Below are 21,299 nucleotides of genomic sequence, written 5' to 3'. Positions count from 1 at the left end.
GGCAGGTAGTCCTTGAGCTGTGTGTCTAACAGCCACCCAGCTCTGAACCCCACCCAGCACCTAACAGCCACCCAGCTCTGAACCCCACCTAGCACCTAACAGCCACCCAGCTCTGACCATCACCCAGCTCTGAACACCACCCAGCACCTAACAGCCACCCAGCTCTGCTTGACTTCCACCCTGTGATGGCTTTTCTGAGCAGCCCCCACGGTGCTGTGAAAGCCCAAAGCTTCCCCACTGCTTCTGACTTCAATTCTGCTCCTCTCAGTGCCAGAACCTTTTGTGCTGCCTTTGTTTCAGAGCTCACCTTCACCTGAGAGCCCCAGCAGCATGTCCCCAACCCATGGGGACAGTGAGGATGCTGGAGATGAGGTCCCTGCCAGCACCAAGCTCCAGGTTGCTCTCTAGGCAGGTGTGTGGGAGAGGCTTTGCCCAGTTAGCTGCTCCAGCAGCTGGGCAGAACTTGTCCACAGCTTCCCTGAATAGCCACAGGCAGTGGAAGGGATTCACCCTGCCCAGCACAGGTGGCACTGGGCAGTTCTGTTCTCACAGGCACAGGGGGAGAGGTGGTGGCCACCTGTGGGCCCATTGTGCCCTCATTAGGTGTGGAGACACCAGGATGGAGGCACCTTTGCCTAAGGGATCCAACATGAGCAGCACCTGGAGCAGCAGCTGTTGGGAATAATGCTGAGAAGGAGCAGGTGGGAAAAGATACCCTCCAGGCCTGGCCTTCTGCTCCTGCTGCTGTGTCTCGCTCCCAGCCCAACCTGTGCAGCCTCTGCCCCCAGCCCCTGCAGCTCCTTGCACCCATCCTGGCTCGGCTCAGAGCACTCCTGGATACAATTCCTGTCTGCCAGGAAACCTTTCTGGTTATGATCAGCCACCCCACAGCCCTTGAGCAGCACCTGAAGCTTTTTTACACTCTCAGAGCAGGTTTTGTTCTCTCATGGCTCTCCCACTATCCCTCTAGGGTTGTTCAGCACCCTGGAAACATGGGAACCTGACCTGGGAAGGGGCTTCTCTCTTTCATTTTCCCCTTCCTATTCCCTTTCACCTTCCTCTCTTCTCCTTCTTTTCCCTCTCCTCTCCATCTCCTCTCCTGCCCAGTGCCCAGCTGCCAGGCTGAGGGCTGTGCTGGCTCCACGAGTGCAGCAGGCTGGCAGTGGCTGGCTGCTGATTTTCCACCCTGCTCCCCGCAGCCTCCCTCCTTCCCGGGGGCGTTTTCCCCTTCCCGTTCCAACCCTTTCACGCTTTCTGTTCATCTCCCACTTGTCCAAACGACCTCATGAAAGCCAGAACAAAGCGCTCTGGCAGCAGCTCTCTGTGCCAAGGCTGAAGGGCACCAGGACTTTGTTCCGCTCCTGGGTACCCAACGCTCAGGAAGCTCCCAGCGCGGGGCTGGACCCCGTCCCGCCCTGCCCCTCCGGGTGCCCGGTGCCGGTGGGCTCGGTCCGGCCCGGCTCTGCCCGGTTGTGCCCGGCAGGTGGTGCCGCCGAGCCGGTCCCGGCCCCGGGAATAAAGTCTGGAGAAGGAGGGGAGAGCTGCGAGCGTGATGGGGCAGCGGGCGGCAGCGGCTGGGCTGAGCTGAGCTGAGCGCCGAGAACAAAGCGGCGCGGAGCGGGCGGCGGCAACTTGCGGGGCTGCCGCGGGCGGCTTGGTCTGAGCGGACCCCGGGAAGCACCGGCTCGGCTCTGCCGCTCCCTCCCATGCTGAAGGGAAGGAGGGATCCCGGCAGCCGGAGAAGGGGAACTGCGGCGGCCGGGGCGGGGAGAGGCCCCGAGGTCCCGGTTGGAGCGCTCGGGACTCTGCGGGGCGTGGGCGGCCGCAGCCGGGAAGGGATCCGGGCGGCCTCTGCACTCTCTGCCCCGCACGCTCGAGGATCGTTGGGGCGTTTCGAGCTGAAGAGCCCGAACTAGCAAGATTTCAAAGTGAAATTCCGGAGGAAATTTAAAGAGCATCCGGATCCGGAGAAGGAGAGAAAGAAAGAGGAAGGGAGAAAGAAATCAGAGCGCGGAGAGACCTCGGCCGGCAAGGGAAAGGACGAGAGAGCAAAGCTGGCACCGGCGGCGATGGGGTGAGCCTGGCAGTTTGTTGTTCTTGCATTGATTTTCTTATTCATGGCCGCGGAGCTGTTTTTTAAGGTAATAGCAAAAGAAGGGAAGGGTTTAAATCGCCTTTTGCCCGCGCTGCGAGCTGTAAAGTTTCGATTCGCCTTTGATTTTCTGGGTGAGAAAGTGGAAAATTGCGAGTCTGCAACTTCTTTAAATAAACTCTTCTGCAAGGGGAGCCTCCAGCGATCTGTACTTCGTGTGGAACCCAAACTGGGAGGCTGCCTGGGAAGGCTGGAGCCGGGGTTGTGCCTGCAAACTTTTCCAGGAGTTAGGAATTTAGGGATTTTGTTCCGCAGTTGTGACTTTGGCAACTCGGCACAAGGGATCCTGTTTGTGTTTCTGAATGGAGAAAGAGCTGATTGCAAATCCCTGAGGATTTCGTTTGTGATTCCTCCCCCACCTCAGCTTTTCCAGGAGTGTAGTAATGCTGCGTGGCTGTGGATTTGGGCTTGGAAATGGGAGCTTAGTCTGGGGTTTAGTTGATGCCCCAGTTCTAAGCCTCAGTCATGGAACTCGAAGGACCTGTCGTGTTGCTGTGAGTTTCTTGTGCACTGAAGCCCTGCTGGCAGTTTGGATCTGTAGGAAGCCTCTGATCAGCTCCCTCCAAACGTGTGGGCTTGACAGTGCAGGGAAAATAAATCACATTCCTAGGGGCTGCTTTTCCTGCTGCTCATTTTCCTCCTGGAGTACATGAGTGAACAGTCAAAGCCAGACTCAAGAGGCAGAAAAGGTCGAGGTGAAGGATCAGAAGTGGCTGAGGTGTGACTGTCACAGCCCCTTTGGAGCTGATCCCAGTTAAATCAGAAAGTGTCTCTGTTCTCCTCTAACTTCTCCTGTGACCCACAGAGTCGCTGTGAAACTTCTGGGGCTGCCAGGAAGGGTTTAACAGGCAGAGAGCCTGGGACTAGCACTCGATTAGAGCTGGGGAGCTGGCCCCTTCCTGGACACTCAGCAGGGATGTGATTTCTTCAGAGATGTGGAAGATGTGGAGCTGGTGTCACCACCTGAGTGCTTGGACTCCACTGTCTATTTACAGTGGTGGAGCAGCAAAACTTGGGGTAGAGCAGAGAGGATCCTTCCACCCACAGCTCTTTGTTTTCACTTCACTCCTGAGCTGTGATTCTGGTTGTAAGCTGGGGACAGAGAGGAGACCTAAAGCACACCACCCCTTGCATCCCATCCTGGCAGCTGCTTGTAGGTGCTCTTGGCACAGGGGTGCTGGTCTCATTCCTCCATGTTCAGTCTCTTTGTAACATTACCTCCTGGCTTCCATGAGCCAATCCCTCCCTGGGCCCTCCTTGTGCCCAGAGATGGAGGGATTCCTGCATTAGCACTTCCCCTCTGAAGGGGACAGCTGGGGCCAAGTGACTCTGAGGGAAGGGAGTTCAGTCGGGGCTCAGCTGAGGCTTTGGGGGACACCTCAGTGAGGTTCCTGTGCCCCTGCTACCAGCAGTGCCAGGGAGTGCAGGTGGGTGCAGTGCCTGGCTCCTAATTTCAGCTGTTTGCAGTTTGCTGCAGCTGTCAAGCACATGAACTCCCACTCCTCAGCTGCCACCCCCCTGACCTCTGCTAAAGGAAGCATTTGAAGTGTCCTTGTCAGAAGTCCTCTGCTTTTGGAGCTCTGGCAAGGGCAGGCTGAAAATAGCAGCACATCTCGGGGACCTTTCCCAGTGAAGCTCAGCAGGTTGTGCCTGGAAGTGCTGTGGGGCCAGGAGCTTGTCATGAGGCTGCAGAGGCAGAGTGTGACAGAGACATGGAGCAGTTTGCAGGGTCCCTGTTACCTCCAGTGCTTTGGGTCTGGTGATCACTGGATGTTATCTCCTGGACTGTATAAAGAATTACTTAGCTGCAGCCTGGCTCTGTTGGGTTTCTTTGAGCTTTAATTACTCTACAGGCCTCCAGCAACTGTGTTTGTCTCCAAAGAAAGAGCTGCTGGAGCTGAGGAGCAGCAGTGACAGTTGTCCAGGCAGGTGAATGCCCAGATGGTGCTGCAGACACCCAGCAGCACAGTGCTCAGCAGCTGAGATGCTCTGGAGGTGGAGATTGGTTGCCAGAAGAAATCTCTCTCAGCTGTGTTGCATCTCGAAATGCTCTTGATCCCCATCCCTGTGCCTGACCTTGCATGCCTGTGGCTGTTCCCCAGGCTGATCCCGCAGGAGCACACTGAGCCAGGATTCCTTTGCTGCCCTTTATCTGCAGACAGGCCAGAGGCAGCTGCTTTTCATTCCTCTGCTAAGCCCTGCTGGGTAATCTCATGGGAGTTGCGGGAGGCAGAAGGGAAAGCAGCCCCTAGCCAGCTCCTGTTGCTGGAGCTGCAGGACTCCACCTTCCCTTTGTGGCTGGGAGGTGAAGGTCTGGAGGTTTGGCCTCCTGCAGTCCCATCTGGACACCAGCAGCATCCCTGCCTCTTTCCCAAGGTGACGTTAGAGTAAAACTGAAGCTGCAGCTAAGAGGGCTTGAAAACCTGCCTGGTGCTTAGGACAAGGGGCTGGGAGTCAGTCCTGGCTCTCCAAAACTTTGTTCCCAGAGCAGTTTTGCAGTTCCCTGTCGAACAGTCACTGTCCTGGGGGCTTGTGCTGGGGTCCTGGGCAGGCACTATCAGGGCAGGCTCTGCACCCATCCACAGCAAGGCAGCTGTGGTCTGGCAGGGAGGGGTTACCCCCAGTCCCTGGCTCAGAAGGTTCGGGGGAGAAATGCAGAGATGAGGCTTTGGAGTGCTGCTAACCCACACTGCTTCTCCAGCCAGCCCTGGCTGCCGTCAGCAGCTGTTCAAGCTGCTGAGGGAAGATAAAAGGAAACGAAAACAGACAGTGGAGGAGGAGCAGGAGATCGTTTCCCAGGCCCTCTCCGTGCTCCAGTTCTGCCTTTCGAGGCTCTGGCTCCAACACGTTTTCACTCCCCAGCGCTGCCAGGGCAGCACCCCCCCTCCAACCAGCCCTGCCCCTGCGGCATCGGAGGCTGCCCAGCCTGCGAGCCCCGGCCAGAGCCGCAGCGGCAGGGAATGCCCTGGGCCAGCAGCTCCAGCTCCAGCTGACTCAGCTGCTGCCGGGCTGGCTGCCAGGGCTAAGCCACATCTCCTGTGCTCACACGCTGGGTGCGAGCTGCCTATGCACACCCGCCCAGGGACACAGGCAGAAAGGGCTCTGGGGGAGATGGCAGCCAGGGTGGGGAAGTTCCCACCGCAGCTGCTAGGAAATCCTGGCTGGCAGTGGGCCTGGAGCAGAAGATGACCTCGGGGGGGGGGGGGGGGGGGGCTTGTAGGGGGGCTTGTAGCAGCTCCTTGAGCACAGCTGCAGTGCAAAAGGACATCCCTAGGTCTCTGAGCTGTCACCAGGAGCATGGCACCCCCAAGAGCCCTGCCCTTGTGCCTGAGCACCCTCCTGCCCCTGCCCCACACAAACAAAGGATTCTGAGGAGCTGGGACTTGGTCATTCCTGCTCTGCTCTGCTCTGCTGAGACCTCACCTGCAGGGCTGTGTCCAGCTATGGGGTCCTCAGTACATGGACCTGATGGAGAGGGTCCAGAGGAGGCTGTGGCCCAAGGACTGGAGCCTCTCCTGCAAGAACAGGCTGAGGGAGCTGGGGTTGTGTAGCTTGGAGAAGGGAAGGCTCCAGGGAGACCTTAGAGCTGCCTGCCAGTAGGTAAAGGGGCTCCAGGAGAGCTGGGCAGGGACTGTGTCTGAGGGCAGGCAGCACCAGGACTTGAAACTGGAGCAGAGGAGATTCCTGGTTTGGCTTTTGGACAAAGAGGGACCAGAGGCTGCCTGGATGCTGAGCAGTGTTTCAAGTGATGATCCTCTCTGTGTCCAAGTGCAGAGAGGCTTCTTTCTCTGGCAGGCAGATGAATGTCCCTGCAAAGAGAAGCTGCAGTGAGTGAGGAGGTGCAGGCTGGGGAGCAGCTGAAGGGCTTCAAGAGATGTCTTTGACTGAACCCCATCCAGGAGCACCAAGGCAAATGCAGTTAATGAGGACCCAGCTCATCTTCCCCAGCTCATTCCAGCTGCTGCCTTAAGTGGCTAAAAGATTTTATCCTAAACCTCAGAACTATTCATTTGTGTCCCTGAAGTGCTTTGAACTCTGACTCGCCTCCCCCCAGATCTCTCTCTTCAAGCTCTGTGCTTGTGGCTGGGTTTGGATCCTGCTCTTTTGGGGCAGCTCTCAGCTTTGGCACTGCCAACAGGGCAGAGGCAGTGGTGTGCCTGGGGAAGGGTGGCTCTGAGAGCTGCTCCCCCCAGCAAGCAGAAGGATTCTCCTCTCTGGTGATGCAGCAAAGGGTGGGGGCAGGTGAGCAGGATGTGATCAGGGGTGGAGGTGGCTAAGTGAGGCTGTCACAGGCAGGCAGACAGGGCTAGGAATTGCTGAGCAGAAAAAGAATGAGAGGATCTCAGTGGGGAAGAGCTTAGAGGTTGCTGAGAGAGTGGGAGGAGAAGGAGCACAAAGCAGCTGTGCAGGCAGGCAGAGACCCCTCCCCACAGGCAGGGAAGACAATGCAAGAGAAGATCTGAAGCAACAATAACCCCCTGGGTCCTCCCTCTGCAGGAGGGCTGTAGTCCTGGGGTCCCTGCACTGATCCATAGGATCCCACACACTGCAGGAGTCATGGGATGGACCCTGGTGGTGTCCCCTCATGGGAGATCATCACAAAATGGGTTGGAAGGGACCTTAAAGATCAGCTCCAAACCCCCTGCCATGGGCAGGGACCCCTCCACCAGCCCAGGCTGCTCAAGGCCTCATCCAGCCTGGCCTTGAACTCCTCCAGAGAGGAGGCAGCCACAGCCTCCCTGGGCAGCCTGTGCCAGGGTCTCCCCAAGCTCACTCTCAAGAATTTCTTCTTAGCAAGGCAGAGGAGGAGCTGCAGTGCCTCCTGCAGAGCCCTCTGCAGAGGTGCCCACCTCTGGTGCTCTCTCTTGCAGCACCCCTGGCTCATTGCAAGGAGATCCCTTGAGAAGAGGCCCAGGTGAGGAGGGGGCAGAGCCCACGGCCAGGCAGGGCACTCAGGGGCAGTCCCTGCTGCCTGTGACACCTGTGCCCAGATTGCACAGAGCAGGGCAGGGCTGCATTCAGTCCTCTCCTCTCCCTGGCACCTTTGTGCCCGCTGTGCCCCTGCTGGCTAGACCATGGTGCTGGGGAGTGAGCTGATGCCATCTGCACCTCCTTGGCACTGGTGCTGGTGCAGGGGACTGAGCTGGTGCCATCTGCACCTCCCTGGCACAGGGCAGGACCTGCAGGTTGTGCTTCTCCAGGAGCCTGGCAGCTCCTCAGCATGTCCTGAGCTGACTTGGGCCCTGGGCAGTCCCAAACACTGCCTCTGTGGCCTCTCAGTCTATGGCTGCTCTGCTGAGACCAGAAATCAAGAGAACAAAACCCAGTTTGCTGTGCTGGCAATGGTGCCACCAGCAGCTCTCTTTGTTCCTGAAATCAATTGGGATGCTGTGGAGAGAGGAATAATGGAAGAGCCAAGGTGGGAATGAGAGCAGCCTGTGCTCCAGACATCCTGATGAGCTCTGAGTCAGGCTGCAGGCAGTGAGCAAGCCAGAGGTGACTGATCCCCATCCCAGACCCCCCCTGACCTTCCTCCAGCTTCTCTGCCAGCAGAAGCCCCCAGAGGAGCCAGCTGGGGCCTTGCTCTGGCATCACCCTGCAGCTGGGAGCTTTGCTGCTGTGAAGAGCACCCTGGGGACAGCTGGAGCTGCACCCTCAGCTCCTTGGCTTTCCCTGGGTGCTTGGAAGTCTGCAGCTGGAGGGCTGAGGAACATCCGTGGAGGGGGGATCAAGTCGTGGGACTGAGATATTGACCTTGCCCTCCCCCCTGGGCTGGGAACAAACTGTGGTGAGAGAGGAGACCTGGAGCCCTTCCAGTTGCCAGCAGGCACTTGGGGCTCCTGTCTGCGTCTCAGCCTGATCCTTATCTTTGCAGTCATTTGCTTTGCTCTGCCTTAATCACCTGGGGAGGGCAGCCCTGGGGGGCGGGAGGGCTTTTATCTACCTGTGTCCTGCTGGGAACCCAGACCCCAGGCAGGAGCAGGGAGTTCCCAGCTGGGAGACGGCAGGGAATCGCCAGCGCTCAGGGCTGGCTCCAGCACACCCTGCAAGCACCGGGGAGAGGAGGGCTGGAGCAGGAGACAGAAGATGACAGTTTGCATCCCAGGCACTCTCAGGGCTGTTTTTAAACGCTCTGTAGATGCACTGGAAGCAGGAGGTCAGCAGCTTGGCCAGCAGCAAGCTGAGTGCAGCCAAATGCTCCTCAGAGGTTGCTCCACTCAAGCATCTCAGCTCCGGCTCCTGGTGCCTGCACTCCTCCTCTGAGCTTCGCTCTGCACCACCCCCTGCAGCCCTGCTGCCTGCCCACCCTGCTCAGCACAGCACCAGTGGGGCTGCAAATGACCTCCAAGGTCCCCAAGCCCAGCCATCAAGTCCCTGATGGTCACTGACACCCCCGTGGCCATCAGACCCTCTGCCCCCTGCCTGCACAGGCTGTGAACCCCTGCAGGATGCTGATCTCTGAGGTCCCTTCCAACCAACCTGAGCCCTTCCAGGCTTCCATGGCTGGGAGGAGAGCTTGTGCAGTGCTGGCAAACGCCAGGCTGAGGGAGCTGAGGCCAGCCCAAGGCCCTGAGGGCTGCTGGCTGAGGGCTGTGTCCCTGCTGTGTGTGCTGACAGCTGAATTCTCCATTGCTAGGAAATGAATCACTCTGGGGGCAACACCAAAGAGGAGCCTCAGCCCATCAGGGAGCCCTGAGGAGGAAGCTGCTGGAGGAAGAGCTCTGCACTAGCTCCTGCCTGTAGTCCTTACCCCTACTAACAAATGTCAACAGCTAGGTAATGTCCTTCCTCTGCCTCCCTGACACCAGCCCATGATGTGGGGGCTCAGGGGCACAAGCATCCAGAGCTTCCCTTCTCTGTGTCTCAGAGGAGAAGCCACGAGCCAGGCAGAGCTTGGTGGCTGCTGGTAGAGCCTGGGGAAATTGGAATCTTATCCCAAAACTGTGTTGTAGGTGAATAAAAGCAGCCAGAGAGGATGGTGAGGAGCTGGGTTGGATCCTCATGCAGTCTGCCTCTGGGCAAGAGAGCAAGGGCTGGAGCATGGGCTGGAGCCTGGGCTTGAGACTCTGAGATGCATAGAAAGGTTTGGGCTGGAAGGGACCTTAAAGCTGACAGCAGGAAGCATTTTGTTGTGCAGGTTTTGGTGGGTTCCAGAAGCAGCAGGCACAGTTGTCTGGAGTGATGGGAAGGAGGAGGAAGTGTGAATGGATGGATCTGGGGAGCTTGAACACAGCAGGCTTGAGCCTGTGCCTTGTCTGCAGCTGTCTCAGGGCTCTGGGGGTGTCTGCAGCCCCCCAGACATCACCAGGTCTGGCTGAGGCAGAGGCCACTCCCTGGGGGTTTAACCCAAGGCAAAGCAAGACCCCAGGCCCTGCTGCACCTGGGCTGCTGTGTCGTGGACCCTTCCCTTCCTGAGCCATTGCTGGTTCCAGAGTGCAGGCAGAGCCTGGGGCAGAGCTGTCCTGCAGCAGCTGCTGGCTGTGTGCTGAGCTGTTTCCTTTCAGCCATTGTTAGGGACCTGCTTAGAATCCTGCAGGATGCACATCCCAAGCATGAGTCAAGGGAGGAAGAGCTGTGCTGAGGGGAAGGCACTTTTCATGCTCATGTCCCTTCCACCCCTTCCACCCCTTCCATCCCTTCCATCCCTCCCTTTCCCCACAGCTCCAGCCTGGAGGGATCCTTTCAGGTACAAGCCATCAGCCACCAGAGACGTCAGCACCTGGTGAAGCTGCCATCAGCTGAGCACTGAAGTGCTGAGGGATGGTGAAAGCAAGCTGCAAGCCAGGCTAAAAATAACAGAGGGAATGGTTTGGGTTGGCAAAGGCCTCCAGGATCATCCAGTCCCACATCAACCCAGCACCACCATGGCCACCAAACCGTGGCCCCAGGTGCTATGGCCCCAGGTTTCTTGGACACCTCCAGGGATGGGGACTCCAGCCCCTCGCTGGCAGCCTGTGCCAGTGCTGCTCTCCATGGCTGTGGTGTGCAGGAGCCACCTGGGTGGCCCCAAACCCCAGGCTGTGATGTCCTATTTGTGCCTCTGCTTGCCAGCTTGGTGCCCACTTGTGTGGTGTGCAGGGAGCTCTCCTGCCCTGTGGGCACAGGCTGCAGCTGCTGCTGCAGGAACCAGCCTGGGGGCTTTGCAAGTGTCTGAGTTCTGCAGAGGAGGACAGAGGAGCTCTAGAGGAAGGTGGAATCCTGCAGCTGTAGTTTAAAGTCCCCTGGCAGCTCTGGTGTGCCAAGGGCATTTTGCAGGGCAGGGTCAGTGGTGTGCAGTGCAGGCTGCCTGGCTGGTGGGCAAGCAGGAGGCAAAAGCAGCTGGAGGCTTGCAGAGGCATCAGCCCCTGGCCCCCCAGCTTCTGAAATGGGCTTCAGAAGAGTGCCAGGGGTGTGGAATGCCCCTGGGGAGAGCACAGAGAAGCCCAGGAGGTCTTGGAAGAGAATACTCTTGGTTCCTGCCTGCCCTGAGCAGAAGGCACCAGCCTGGGCAGAGGCTCAGTGAAGGGCAGTGGCCTGGAGGGTGCTGCAGTGCCAGCCCCTGGCACCTCAGAGCCCCGGAGAGGAGGCAAAGAGCAGGGGAGCTGCTGCAGCAGCAGTGCCAGGAGCTGGAGGCACTGCCCCTGGGGCTCTGCCCTGACAGCCCTGGTCCTGTGTGTGGCAGGGAGCAGCCAATCTTCAGCACCAGGGCCCACGTGTTCCAGATCGACCCTGCCACCAAGAGGAACTGGATCCCTGCCAGCAAGCATGCCCTCACCGTCTCTTACTTCTACGATGCCACCCGCAGTGTCTACAGGATCATCAGCGTGGGGGGCACCAAGGTAGGGGGCACAGGGCTGGCAGCAGCACACAGCTGCAGGGCGGCAGCTCTGCAGCCACAGCCTGCTCTGGGGGGTGCCAGGGGGGTGGTTCTCAGCCTGGGCACCGGCAGGGCAGGGCTGATGCTGCTCTGTGCTGAGGTGTGTTTGGTGCTGGGCACCAGAATCCTGCCTGTCCCCAGGGCCTGGTGCTGTCCCTCCCTGCCCTGCCCTCACCCCCAGGCATGCAGCAGCATTTCCTGAGAGCCTTTGCCAAAGCCAAGCCCTGCAGGCACTGCAGAGTCCCAGGGGCTGCAGCTCTCCCACTCCCACCCAGCACAGCTGCCCCTGAGCTGCTCTTGGTGGACTTCTGCTTCTTCTTGAAGGCCTCCAGCTGATGATTGCTGAATCTCTGCAATCTCCTCAGGCAATTTGCTTGGTTGCTGCCCTCAGCAGCAGGGAGGTTTCACACCAGCTGGTCCTGACTGCTCCTGAAGCCTTGCCAGGAAAATGGAAACCCTCAGGAAGGATCTCAGTCCCCAGAGACATTTTGTCCCTTACCTTCTGCCCCGGCAGCGGAGGAAGCTGCTGATGCTCTGCTGGGGTTTTGAGGCTCTTTCTCATCAGGGAAGATGATTGAGATGTGTCACACAGCAGCAGCCCTTTGGTCACCAGCAGCCTGCCCTCTTGGAGACTAATCCCCAAGAGCTCCCTGCCCCCAGCTGCTGGAGCACTGTGGTGACCAACCCCCCCCAGCCCCTGGGGCTGCAGGCTGCAGTTTGCTCTCTGTTTGCTCTCTCACTGTTTCTCTCTCCCTCCAGGCCATCATCAACAGCACCATCACCCCCAACATGACCTTCACAAAGACTTCCCAGAAGTTTGGGCAGTGGGCAGACAGCAGAGCCAACACTGTCTATGGGCTGGGCTTTGCCTCTGAGCAGCATCTCTCCCAGGTAGCGCTGGAGGGGAGCTCAGCCTCTGGGGAGAGGACTTCAGGAGCCTGCTGGGGTTGCTCTTCCCACCATGCTAAAAGGCAAAGCTGGCTTCTGCAGCCTGAATGATTCCCTGATCACAACCTGAATGGGACTCTGGGGCTGCTTGTGTGGCTGCTGTTTGGCTAACCCCAGGGGCAGGCAGGGGCTGCTCCCTGAATCCCCTTGGGGGCTGAAGAGGAGCCCAAAAGCCTCAGGGTGGAGAGAAGGTGCAAAGGGAGCAGGAGCTCAGCTCCTCAGGTGCAGTTTGTTCCCCACTGTGATGTGGCCCTGCAGTGACTGTTCCCTTGCCTGCAGTTTGCAGAGAAGTTCCAGGAGGTGAAGGAAGCAGCACGTTTGGCCAGGGAGAAGTCCCAGGACAAGACAGAGCTGACCAACCCTGCCCTGAGCATCACATCCCACCAGGTACTGCTTGGCAAGAGGCAGGAGCAGAGCTCCCTGCAGGCAGCTGCCAGCTGAGCCTCTCTCGACCTCTTTGCCCCCAGCCCTTCCTCTCCCAGTGCTTCCTTGCCAGGTTGGAGCTTCCCTGTGGCCCTGAGGTCACTCTGCTGATGCCCAGGAAGAGCATTAAGGAACTGGTGCTGAAGTGGAGCTCCTGGGAGGGTTCTCCCTCCTCCACCTCTGCCACTTAACCTGCCAAAGCAGTCTGCTGCCCTGCAGGCCATGCTGGAGGTGTGGAGGCTCCTGGGTTGGTGGTTTCTGGTGTGGTTCTTTTTCTCTTCAGAGCTGCTGACTCCCTCTGGGCTCTGTGTGACCACAACAGCAGCACCTAGGAGGAGTAGTGCAGGAGTGGCACACAGCAGTGTCATAGATCTGACCTGAGGCACTTCCAAGCATTTTCCTCCCTCTTTGGAGGGCTGCAGAGGGTTCTCCAAGTGTCTCTGCTAGGTGGGGGTCCATGGAAGGACAAAATGACTTCTGAGAGCTATTGACTGAGGAGCCCTGGCCAGACAGCTCCTGCTTGTGTCCTGCTTCCAGGGCAGAGGAGAAGCTGTGCTGTGAGAGCAGAAATCACCACCCCCCTCCCCAGGCTGGGCAGCACTGCATGTGTGACAGCCAACCCATTTCCTGCCCCCCAGGGGACCAAGGCAGCAAGCTGCAGCCCATCACAGGTCCTTGCCACATGTGCTGCGCTTGCAGCTGTTCCCTGCAGAGCTGGAGCAGCCCCAGCAGCAGCTGGCACCGAGGGGGGAGGATAAAGCTGTGGAGAGCTCTCCTGTGGGGGCAGCTCACTGCTGATGCTGAGGCTGTGCCCCCCCAGATCACTCCAGAGATGATCCTGCATTTGCCACAGCTCCTGGCAGCAGGGCTGGAGCTGGAGCATGGAGGGCACTGAGTTCTCTGGGCTGAGTACAGATGGAGTGGGAGCAGAGGAGGAGGAGGAGGAGTGTGAGCAGCACCCTGGCCTGCAGGGAAGAGAAGGGAAGGGGGAGGTGGTGGCTCAGCAGAGACTGGAAACATCTTGTGGGCTGCAAAGCTGGGGGGAATCTGCCTGGCTTTGGCTGTCTGCTGACTCTAAAGCCCCATCCTGCTGGCCAGCAGGTGAAGGGAGTGAGGTGTCCAGAGCAGAACTGAAGTTTCAGGTGAGAAGTGTGGTCAGTGATGAGCCCAAGACAGATCCACAGCCAGCTGCAGCCTCAGCTGCAACCTCCTTCCTTCCTTCCCTGATCTGCAGCCTCCTTCCTTCCTTCCCTGATCTGCAGCCTCCTTCCTTCCTTCCTTCCCTCCCTGGGCTGAGCAGGAAGTGATGGAGGCTGGGAGCAGAGAGAGCTCCCAGCAGGCAGAGCTCAGGTGCCAGAACAGGACTGGTGCCCTCCCCTGTGCACTCAGAGGGGTGAGGAGGTCAGAAGGTGAAGGCTGAGCCCAGGGCAGGGATGTGCCCTGAGGCTCTGTTTGTCCTTAGCTGGCTCAGCAGAGTGAGGCCACACTGCCCTTGCCCATTCTGCCCTATCCTGCAGTGGGAGAGCTGGGCACAGGCATGCACAGCCCCTGCCAGCCCCCACCCAGCAGCTAGGAGCTGGCAGTGCCACCTGCAGTGTCCCCTGCCCTGTGGCCATGCAGATCTGCTCCTGCTTTTCCTGTCTGCCCCAGCCCTGTGCTCCCAGCAGCCCAGGTCCTTCCTGCCCCAGCATTAGCAGAGCTCCAGAGCTGGATTCATCCTGAATAATTGATGCTGTGCCTGTTTGCAGGGGAGCAGAGAGCAGATCTGTCTCCTGAAATCAAGTCAGGGCTCCCTCACTTTCTGCATCTGCTCTACTTTAGCTCAGGCTGCAGCTGCTCAGAGCTGGGAAGGTCCCCAGGCTCTCTTCTCTTCTCTTCTCTGGCAGCTTTTAAGCCAACCCCCACCCCATTCACACCACCCTCCCAGAGCATGGCTCTGTGCAGAATGCAAGCCAGGAAGCTCTGCAGCCTCTTCAGCTGGTCCCAGTTCCAGCTGGGCTTGCAGGGGCTCAGAACACCACACCAGGAAGCTTCTGTCCCTTCCCTGCCTCTGTTTCCCACCCCAGGGTGAGGCCAAGTTGTGTTTTGCAGCTCTCACTTCTCAGCCACTCTCTGGAAGGCTTCCTGAAGCTGCCTCCCCTCAGATCCTGGCCCTGCCTGGTTCTATTAATAGAAGTCAGCAGACTCCTGGTTGTCCTTGGCACAGGCATTTGAGGGCTACCCCTGAGCAGAGCCCAGCAGCCAGCTGGGCTCACAGCCCCCAGAGCCTCACTGCCCAGGCACTTGCTGCTTTTTATAGCTCAATTTGCCCTCAGGGCCAAGTTCCTGCCCTGCTGTGAGAGGAGACTGCAGCCAGGGTCCTCTGGGGGTGCTGGGGGAGGCAAAGGCTTCTGCAGAGTCACCTCTGCCCCCCTGGCAGCCCCCAGCAGCCTGGGGGTGAATGTCTCAGCAGGGCCATGGAGCCCCAGGGGAGGCTGCTCTGTGGAGCAGGGGTTGGGAAGTTCTTCCCCCACCTGAACAGCAGCAGAGTTTCCCTCCCTGGAGCCTGGCAGACACCATGCCAGTGGCCCCTGCTGGCTTGGGTCAGGGCACAGAAGCTGAGCACAGGAGGCCTGGCAGGTCTGGGGCTGCAGTTTGAGTCTCTCCACTGCTCTGAGAGCCAGCAAGAAAATCCTGTTCAGAATGAGGCCAAGGCCTGGAAGGAGCAGCCCCAGTGCTGTGCAGAGCTGCAGGGCTCGGGTCAAGGGCTGTGGCATCCCTGGCATTTGCCAGGGGCAAGCTGAGGGCCAGAGAATTCAGGAGCTCAGGTCAGAAGGAGGAGCAGCTGCTGTGTGCAAGCTGTGAGCCCTCCTGCTCGGGCTGGCTGCACTGGGGGCACTGCCCCAGCAGGGCACAGGGACAGGGAGGGCATGGCACAGGGCAGCTGCTGGGAGAGCAAAGTGCCAACCTCCCTACCCTGGAGACAGCCCTGTGGCCACCTGAGCTCACCACTGTGCCAGGACTGAGCCCCCCAGCAGGGGCTTTGCCCCCTGTGGTGTGCAGAGCACCACAGAGCCACCCGAGGCTGGGCCCGGGGGCAGAGAGCCCCACAGCAGTGCCAGGGGAGCCTGGGGGAGCCTGGTGGCCCTGTGGCCCTGTGGCCTTTCCCTCTGCTGGCTGCTAGCCTCCCCTTGCTCTTCTCCAGGTGCTCCCCAGCCCCATCATCAGCTCCAATGGGCCAGGAGAAGACAAACTGTTCCGGAGCCAGAGTGCAGATGTGGAGATCTGCACGGAGAAGGAGAGGCTGAAGAAGATGCTGTCTGAAGGGTGAGGCTGACCCAGGGCCCCCCTGCTGCATATCCCCCAGCTGCTTTTGCCCCAGGCTGCTGCTCTGGCAGCTGGCTGATGCCCCATGACCACTGCTCCCCCAGCCTTCCCCCAGCCCTGCTTCTCCTCTTCCTCAGCAGAAGGTTAGTCCAGCGTGGAGGTGAAGTCTGCTTCCAGGTGCTGTGGGCAGGAGAATGTTCTGTGCCCACAGCAGAGCTGAGCTGATGCCAGGGGGCTCCATGGCAGGAGATTCCTCACTTCTCCAGCTGCCCAGGGCTGTGGCTGTGTTCATTCCCCTGGAGTCTCCAGCAGTGTCCCTGCTGCTTCCTCCCTCTGTCCCTTCAGGAGGCTCTGGGCTGGATTCTGCCCTGCTGCACACTGGGAGTCTTTCAAGAGCAGAAGCAAAGGTCCTCTGCTGCCTTCTCCTGGGTCTGGGCTGGCAGTTTGCTTCAGAGCAAGCTCAGCTCTAACAAAGCTTTTGAGGATGGGTTCCTGGTGCCACACCACAGAGCTACTTTCTGGTAGCTGCCTGTGCCCCACCTCCCACCCTGTGAGCCTCCAGAGTGGCTTCTGCGGTTGTAAGCAAGCAGACATGGCCCTAAGGCCAGATATTACCCAGGGCCAGAGGCAAGAGATGCAGAGCCAGGGCTGGGAGACACATTTCCACTGGGGAAGCCCTTCCAAGAGCTTGGGTTTGGTGCTTGGCAGCAGGGAGGGCAGCAGCCTCCAGGCAGGGCAGCAGCCTGCAGGCTGAGGCTGTGACACTGCCCTGCCCCCTGCTCTCCTCTCCCCTCCCCCAGCTCAGTGAGTGAGGTGCAGTGGGAGGCTGAGTTCTTCAGCCTGCAGGACAACAACAACAAGCTGGTGGCTGCTCTCCACGAGGCCAATGCCAACGTGGACCAGTGGAAGAAGCAGCTGGCAGCGTACCAGGAGGAGACGGAAGCACTGCGGCAGAGGGTGAGAGCTCAGGGCCCCCACAGCTCCCAGGAAGCCCCAGCCCAGAGCCAGATGCTGCCCTGGACCCTCTCCTCCCCTCCTTTGCCATGGGTGTCAGCAGGAGAAGGGAGGAAAAGCCAGGATGCTGCATGAGCCTGGCAGGGAGGATGTGTCAAGGGCTAAGGGCAGGGAGCAGGGCAGGGAGCAGGGCAGCTGCCCAGGAGCTGCTTCCTGCAGAGCCACCTGGGAGCCTGCTGGGTCCCTGTGGGGACAGGCAGGGAAGCAGAGCCCCAGGGCAGGGATGGAAGCTTACCTGCAGCTGCCAGCAGCATGGAGGGAGGCTCACCCCAGCCGGGCATCAGGGCAGTGTGCTGGCTGTGGCTGGCAGGATGGGCATGGCTCTGGCTGCTGCCATGAGCTGGGTGCAAGCTGCAGCAGCAGGAGAGCAGGGAGGTGCCTGACAAACAAGGCCTTGTGTGGTTGGAATAATGAGAACTATGGGACCTGGCAGGGCCAGAGAGGGCACAGATCATCTGAGGAGGCATCAGGGCAGGGGGATGACAGTCACAGGGTTGGCTGTGCTGGGAGGGCAGAGCTGGGTTGGGGTTTGGCTGGGAAAGGCTCCTGGAGCCCTGGAGATGAAGGCATGAAGCCATCTCACATTCAGGAGTCAGAGCCCTCCACAGCTGCCTCTGCTCCATGGCTGCTGCTGGCCAGGCTGCAGGCAGCAGCCACCCCCAGGACTGTGCCCAGGGCTGCAGCCAGGCAGTGGAAGAGCTGCATGGAACTGATCTGATCCCTGCAGCAGGAGCCTGGCCCAGGCAGGGCAGAGATCTTGGCTTTGGGGGCTGCATTTGCTCTGTGGGTGCTCAGCTGCTGGGTGGCTTCCCTCACAGCTGGGAGCCAGGGGTGAGGACTCCAGGAGCCAGGGGTGAGGATTCCAGGAGCCAGGGGTGAAGGGCACCCCCTGGGGACGTTGTAGAGTCACAAGAAGCTGTACCTCAGCGAAACATGTCAGTCTGTTGTCCCATCTCCATCTGGAGAATCTCTAGACTGAGTCTAACCTAATCTCTAATCTCTAGACTGAGTCTAACTGTGTTCCTGGCCATGGTCCAGGCAGAGCAGGAGGAGAGAACTGAAACAGCCCCAGGGTGGGAGCTGCTGTCCTGCTGCAAGCCTGCTTGGGTCTGCAAGGGAGCCAGAGCATGGCTGGGGACATTCCTGTGTCTCACTGCTCCTTCCCTCTAGGTAGCAGAGCTGGAGGCACAGGGAGCTCAGGATTCCCCCAGTGAGAACAACAAGGAAGAGCTGAGCCAAACCCTGGAGGAGTTGGAGCTGCTGATCAAGGCTAAAGATGAGGTAACAGCCACAGGGGAGGGGGGATGGAGCCCCAAAGGGCAGATGGAGAAAGGATTCCTCATCCTTAGTGAGAGGAGAGCTCTGCCCCCTCCCCAGAGCTCCTCAGGCTGGGGATAAAACTCTGGGGGAGAGGCTGAGTGGAGCCTGGCCCCAGGAGCCTGGGATCTGTTCTTCAGCAAGGATGCAACAGAGCCAGGGAGCCCTGAGCCTGGCTGGCACTCTGCCACCCACCTTGCTTGGAGACCAGGGGCTGAGGGGGAGGCAGAGGAGGAAGGGAGCTATGGAACCATGGAGCTGAGTGTGGCTGTGTGGTCCCTGGGGGCCTTGCTGGGGCTGGGTGGTGGGAGCTGAGCCCTGGGCTCTGCCATGGTGCTGTCCCTGCCCCAGGAGATCCAACTGCTGAAGAGTCAGAAGTGTGGAGGCCACTGGGAGGCTGAGGGTGAACGTGAGGAGACCCTGCAGAAGCTGCAGGTGAGGGGGGCACAGCTGGGACCCCTCAGAGCAGAGGGACCCCTCCCCATTTCCCCCTTCCAGGCCTGTCTTTGCCCCTGGGTGATGGGAGCAATCCCTCCTCTGTGTCTCTGCCTCCTTGCAGCGTCCCTGCACCCCTCAGAGCTGTGACCTGGGACAGCAGCAGCAGGCAGGAGCCCACCCCTCACCTGCTCTGCTCCCAGCAGCTCCTGCATGGCTCTGCAGCAGGACCTGTGGTGTCCTGTGGCCCTCCTTGCAGCCCTGCTCAGCCTGCTGCTGGCCAGGGCTGGCTGGGGAGCTGAGCTCTGACCCAGCCTGGATGGCAGGAGGGCTGCAACCTGCTCTGCGCCTCAGGGCAAGGGCACAGATGGAGCAGGATCTGCCCTGCAGTCTCAGGGGGCACTGAGCTGCTGAACAGGGATTCTGCTGCCCAGAATAATGGCTCCAGACAGCAGATGGCATCAGCCCCGGGGGTGGGTGGCATGGGAGGGCATCTGCAAAGCAGATCCATGGGTTTGAGGAACGTCCTCGCAGGCACTGGTGGAGGAGCTGCTGGAGGAGCCCAGCCTGGGCTGGCTGGGTGTGGGGGGAGGCTGTGGGGGTGCTGGCATCACTGTTTGGTGCAGATAAGGGGTGGGGCATGAGGGCAGGGCTGGGCAGCCCCCCCAGTGCCAGGGCAGCCCCCCCAGTGCCCTGTGCCCCCCGGCAGGAGCTGGAGCAGCGCAATGCGGAGCTGGAGCAGAGACTGCAGCTGGCGGAGCAGAGCCTGGCCCAGAGCCTGGCCCAGGGGGAGAAGATGCAGAACGAGGTCACCAAGGTGGCAGAGATCATGGATGTGAAGATTTTTGAGCTGGGGGAGATCCGGCAGGGCTTGGCCAAGCTGGTGGAGAGCAACTGAGGAGACCTCCCCCCAGGAGGGGACCCCAGCCGGGACTGGTCCCTGGCAGCAGCCACAGCCACAGAACAGCCTCCAGGGCAGCTGGGGCAGGGCATGCAGAGACACCAGCAGCTGCCTGGGCCTGTGCAGACCAGCCACAGCCACTGCCTGCCCACTGAGCACCCAGAGGGGACCTGAGCTCCTCCATCCTCTGCAGGGAGCACCCACGAGTGGCAGCCAGAGCTCTCTGGGCCCTGCCGTGGCTGTGGCACTGCCCAGGGACAGCAGCTGTGCCCATGCTGCCTGCCCATGCTGCCTGCCAGCCTCCCTGCTGCCACTCCCTGCCCCCAGCCTTTTTACAGTTCTCCAGGGCAGGGGCTGAGCAGCCTTCACCTTCTGTCTCCAGTAGATTTTTAGGAAACCATTTGCCTTTTGCAGCTCAGCTGCCTGGTGCCCTACCCAGGCAGGGAGAAAGACTGCTGGCACAGCAAGGGCAGCAGCTGCTCCTTCTCCTCTTCCCCAGCCCTGACCCCCCTGTGTCTTTCTAAGAGGATGCAGCAGCCCTGGTGCCTGTCAGGAGCTGCTTGCCTGCCCCTGTGTCCTTCCCCCATGGCTCAAGCAGACAGGAGCAACCCTGCAGCTCCTCAGGCTCTGGGGGCTGAGCTGTTCAAGATTTGGAGGCTTTGCTTGGCAAAGAGGCACTTGAGAAGTGGGACAGCCCCGAGGGGATGGACAACAAACTGCTCCTTTGGCCTCCCTCCCAGCCTCTGAGGGCTGCAGTTAATTGAAATTAAATGGAGCAAACCACAGCTGCTCTTGGTTCCTTTCTTCTTTCCCTTGGGAATCAGCCCCCAGAGGTGTCCTGCTCCCTGTCAGCCCAGCAGTGCTCCTGGCACAGCCTGCAGGTCCCAGCTTGCCACCCTGGCCCAGATGAGAGGAAAGCAGGAGATGCTGGGAGCATGCTGGGACCAGTGCCCTGGCAGGAGTTTGGGAGCTCCTGTAGAGGTTGTCTACTACTGGCAGGTGAGCAGGGCCTGAGGGAGGCACCACACAGGAGTGGGAAGCTGCTTCCCAGCCCCTGGCCCCTCTGCTTCCCAGCCCCTGGCCCCTCTGCTTCTCTCTGCTTGCTTCTGTCTCACACCAACAGCTACAGGCAGCAGCCAAGGGCCAGGAGCTGCCTTGCTGGAGGACTGCTCCTGATTGCAGCTACCTGGAGACTTCCCTCTCCTGGCAAATGAGCATCTTAATTATTCATAGACAGCAGACAGAGCATGGATGAAGGGAGTGCGTGAGGAAGGCTCCTGCAGGAGCTGAGGGTGAGCAAATAAACCACCCTGCAGCTGCCCCCTCTGCACTGCAGCCTGCAGCAAGGTCTGAGCCTCTGCCCTGGATCCAGAGCCAGCAGCAGGACCTCCTGAGCAGCTCAGCAAGAGGGAAGGAAGCTTGGATGTGCCTGGGAGCCTCTGAGCAGGGATGGCTGCAGAGCAAAGGCTGCCTGGGAGCTGCCAGTCCAGGCTGAACAGGAAGCAGCTCCAGGGCAGACCAGCAGCAGCCCTCTCTGCCCACCCCTGCAGGCTGTGATTCCTCCTCCACAAGGCAGATAATGACCTCCCTGAAGGCCTCTTGGACTCAGTCACTGCCATGCCCAAGTTCCTGGAGAGCCAGGAGAGGAGAGGCTCAGCTCAGGCCAGGCTGGCTGCTGCCCAAAGCCTGCTGAGTGCTTTGAAACAAGAGGTAAAAACCTTCCTCCTCCCCCAAAAGCTGCCTCAGAACCCCCTGGTCATGTGCGGGGGGTGGCAGGCAGCACCCCCCAGCCAGGCTCTCCCTGAGCTCTGTCTGAGAGCAGCTGAAGCCATTTCTGGATGGAGGCAAAGCCTCCCCAGGCTCCCCCCTGGCGGGTTTGCAATTAAGTCACAGCCTTAATGAGAGAAACTAATGAAGAAGAGGTGACCTGAGCCTGGGGAGCTGCT

The 21,299-nt window shown here is 59.9% G+C and overlaps 1 protein-coding gene across 4 annotated transcripts; it reads left to right on the top strand.

Annotated features, from left to right (window-relative positions):
• The first annotated feature begins 1,914 nt into the window (after positions 1-1,914).
• Positions 1,915-19,455, top strand: HOMER3 (homer scaffold protein 3). 4 transcript variants are annotated; one of them, XM_054396112.1, is made up of 9 exons: positions 1,915-2,074; positions 10,815-10,971; positions 11,769-11,900; positions 12,237-12,344; positions 15,565-15,686; positions 16,487-16,643; positions 17,871-17,981; positions 18,369-18,452; positions 19,162-19,455. In XM_054396112.1, the coding sequence occupies exons 1-9, from the start codon at positions 2,070-2,072 to the stop codon at positions 19,348-19,350; spliced, it is 1,065 nt and encodes a 354-aa protein (XP_054252087.1). In that variant the 5' UTR covers positions 1,915-2,069; the 3' UTR covers positions 19,351-19,455. The 4 variants fall into 4 exon arrangements, with proteins under 4 accessions (XP_054252087.1, XP_054252090.1, XP_054252089.1 ...); XM_054396115.1 differs by lacking the exon at positions 1,915-2,074 and adding an exon at positions 8,916-8,929 and having other exon boundaries at positions 19,171-19,455; XM_054396114.1 differs by lacking the exon at positions 1,915-2,074 and adding an exon at positions 8,916-8,929.
• Positions 19,456-21,299: the final 1,844 nt, after the last annotated feature.

The sequence above is a fragment of the Indicator indicator genome, chromosome 36 (genome assembly GCF_027791375.1).
Source record: "Indicator indicator isolate 239-I01 chromosome 36, UM_Iind_1.1, whole genome shotgun sequence".
Lineage (NCBI taxonomy): Eukaryota > Metazoa > Chordata > Aves > Piciformes > Indicatoridae > Indicator > Indicator indicator.
Note: the sequence above shows the minus strand (reverse complement) of the source record. Positions and strands in the feature narration are given on the sequence as shown.

Excerpts from the sequence above, each read along its gene's own strand:
- HOMER3 (XM_054396114.1), top strand. Across the intron at positions 10,972-11,768 it reads TCAGCGTGGGGGGCACCAAG|GCCATCATCAACAGCACCAT; the intron begins GTAGGGGGCACA and ends CTCTCCCTCCAG. Across the intron at positions 12,345-15,564 it reads TGAGCATCACATCCCACCAG|GTGCTCCCCAGCCCCATCAT; the intron begins GTACTGCTTGGC and ends GCTCTTCTCCAG.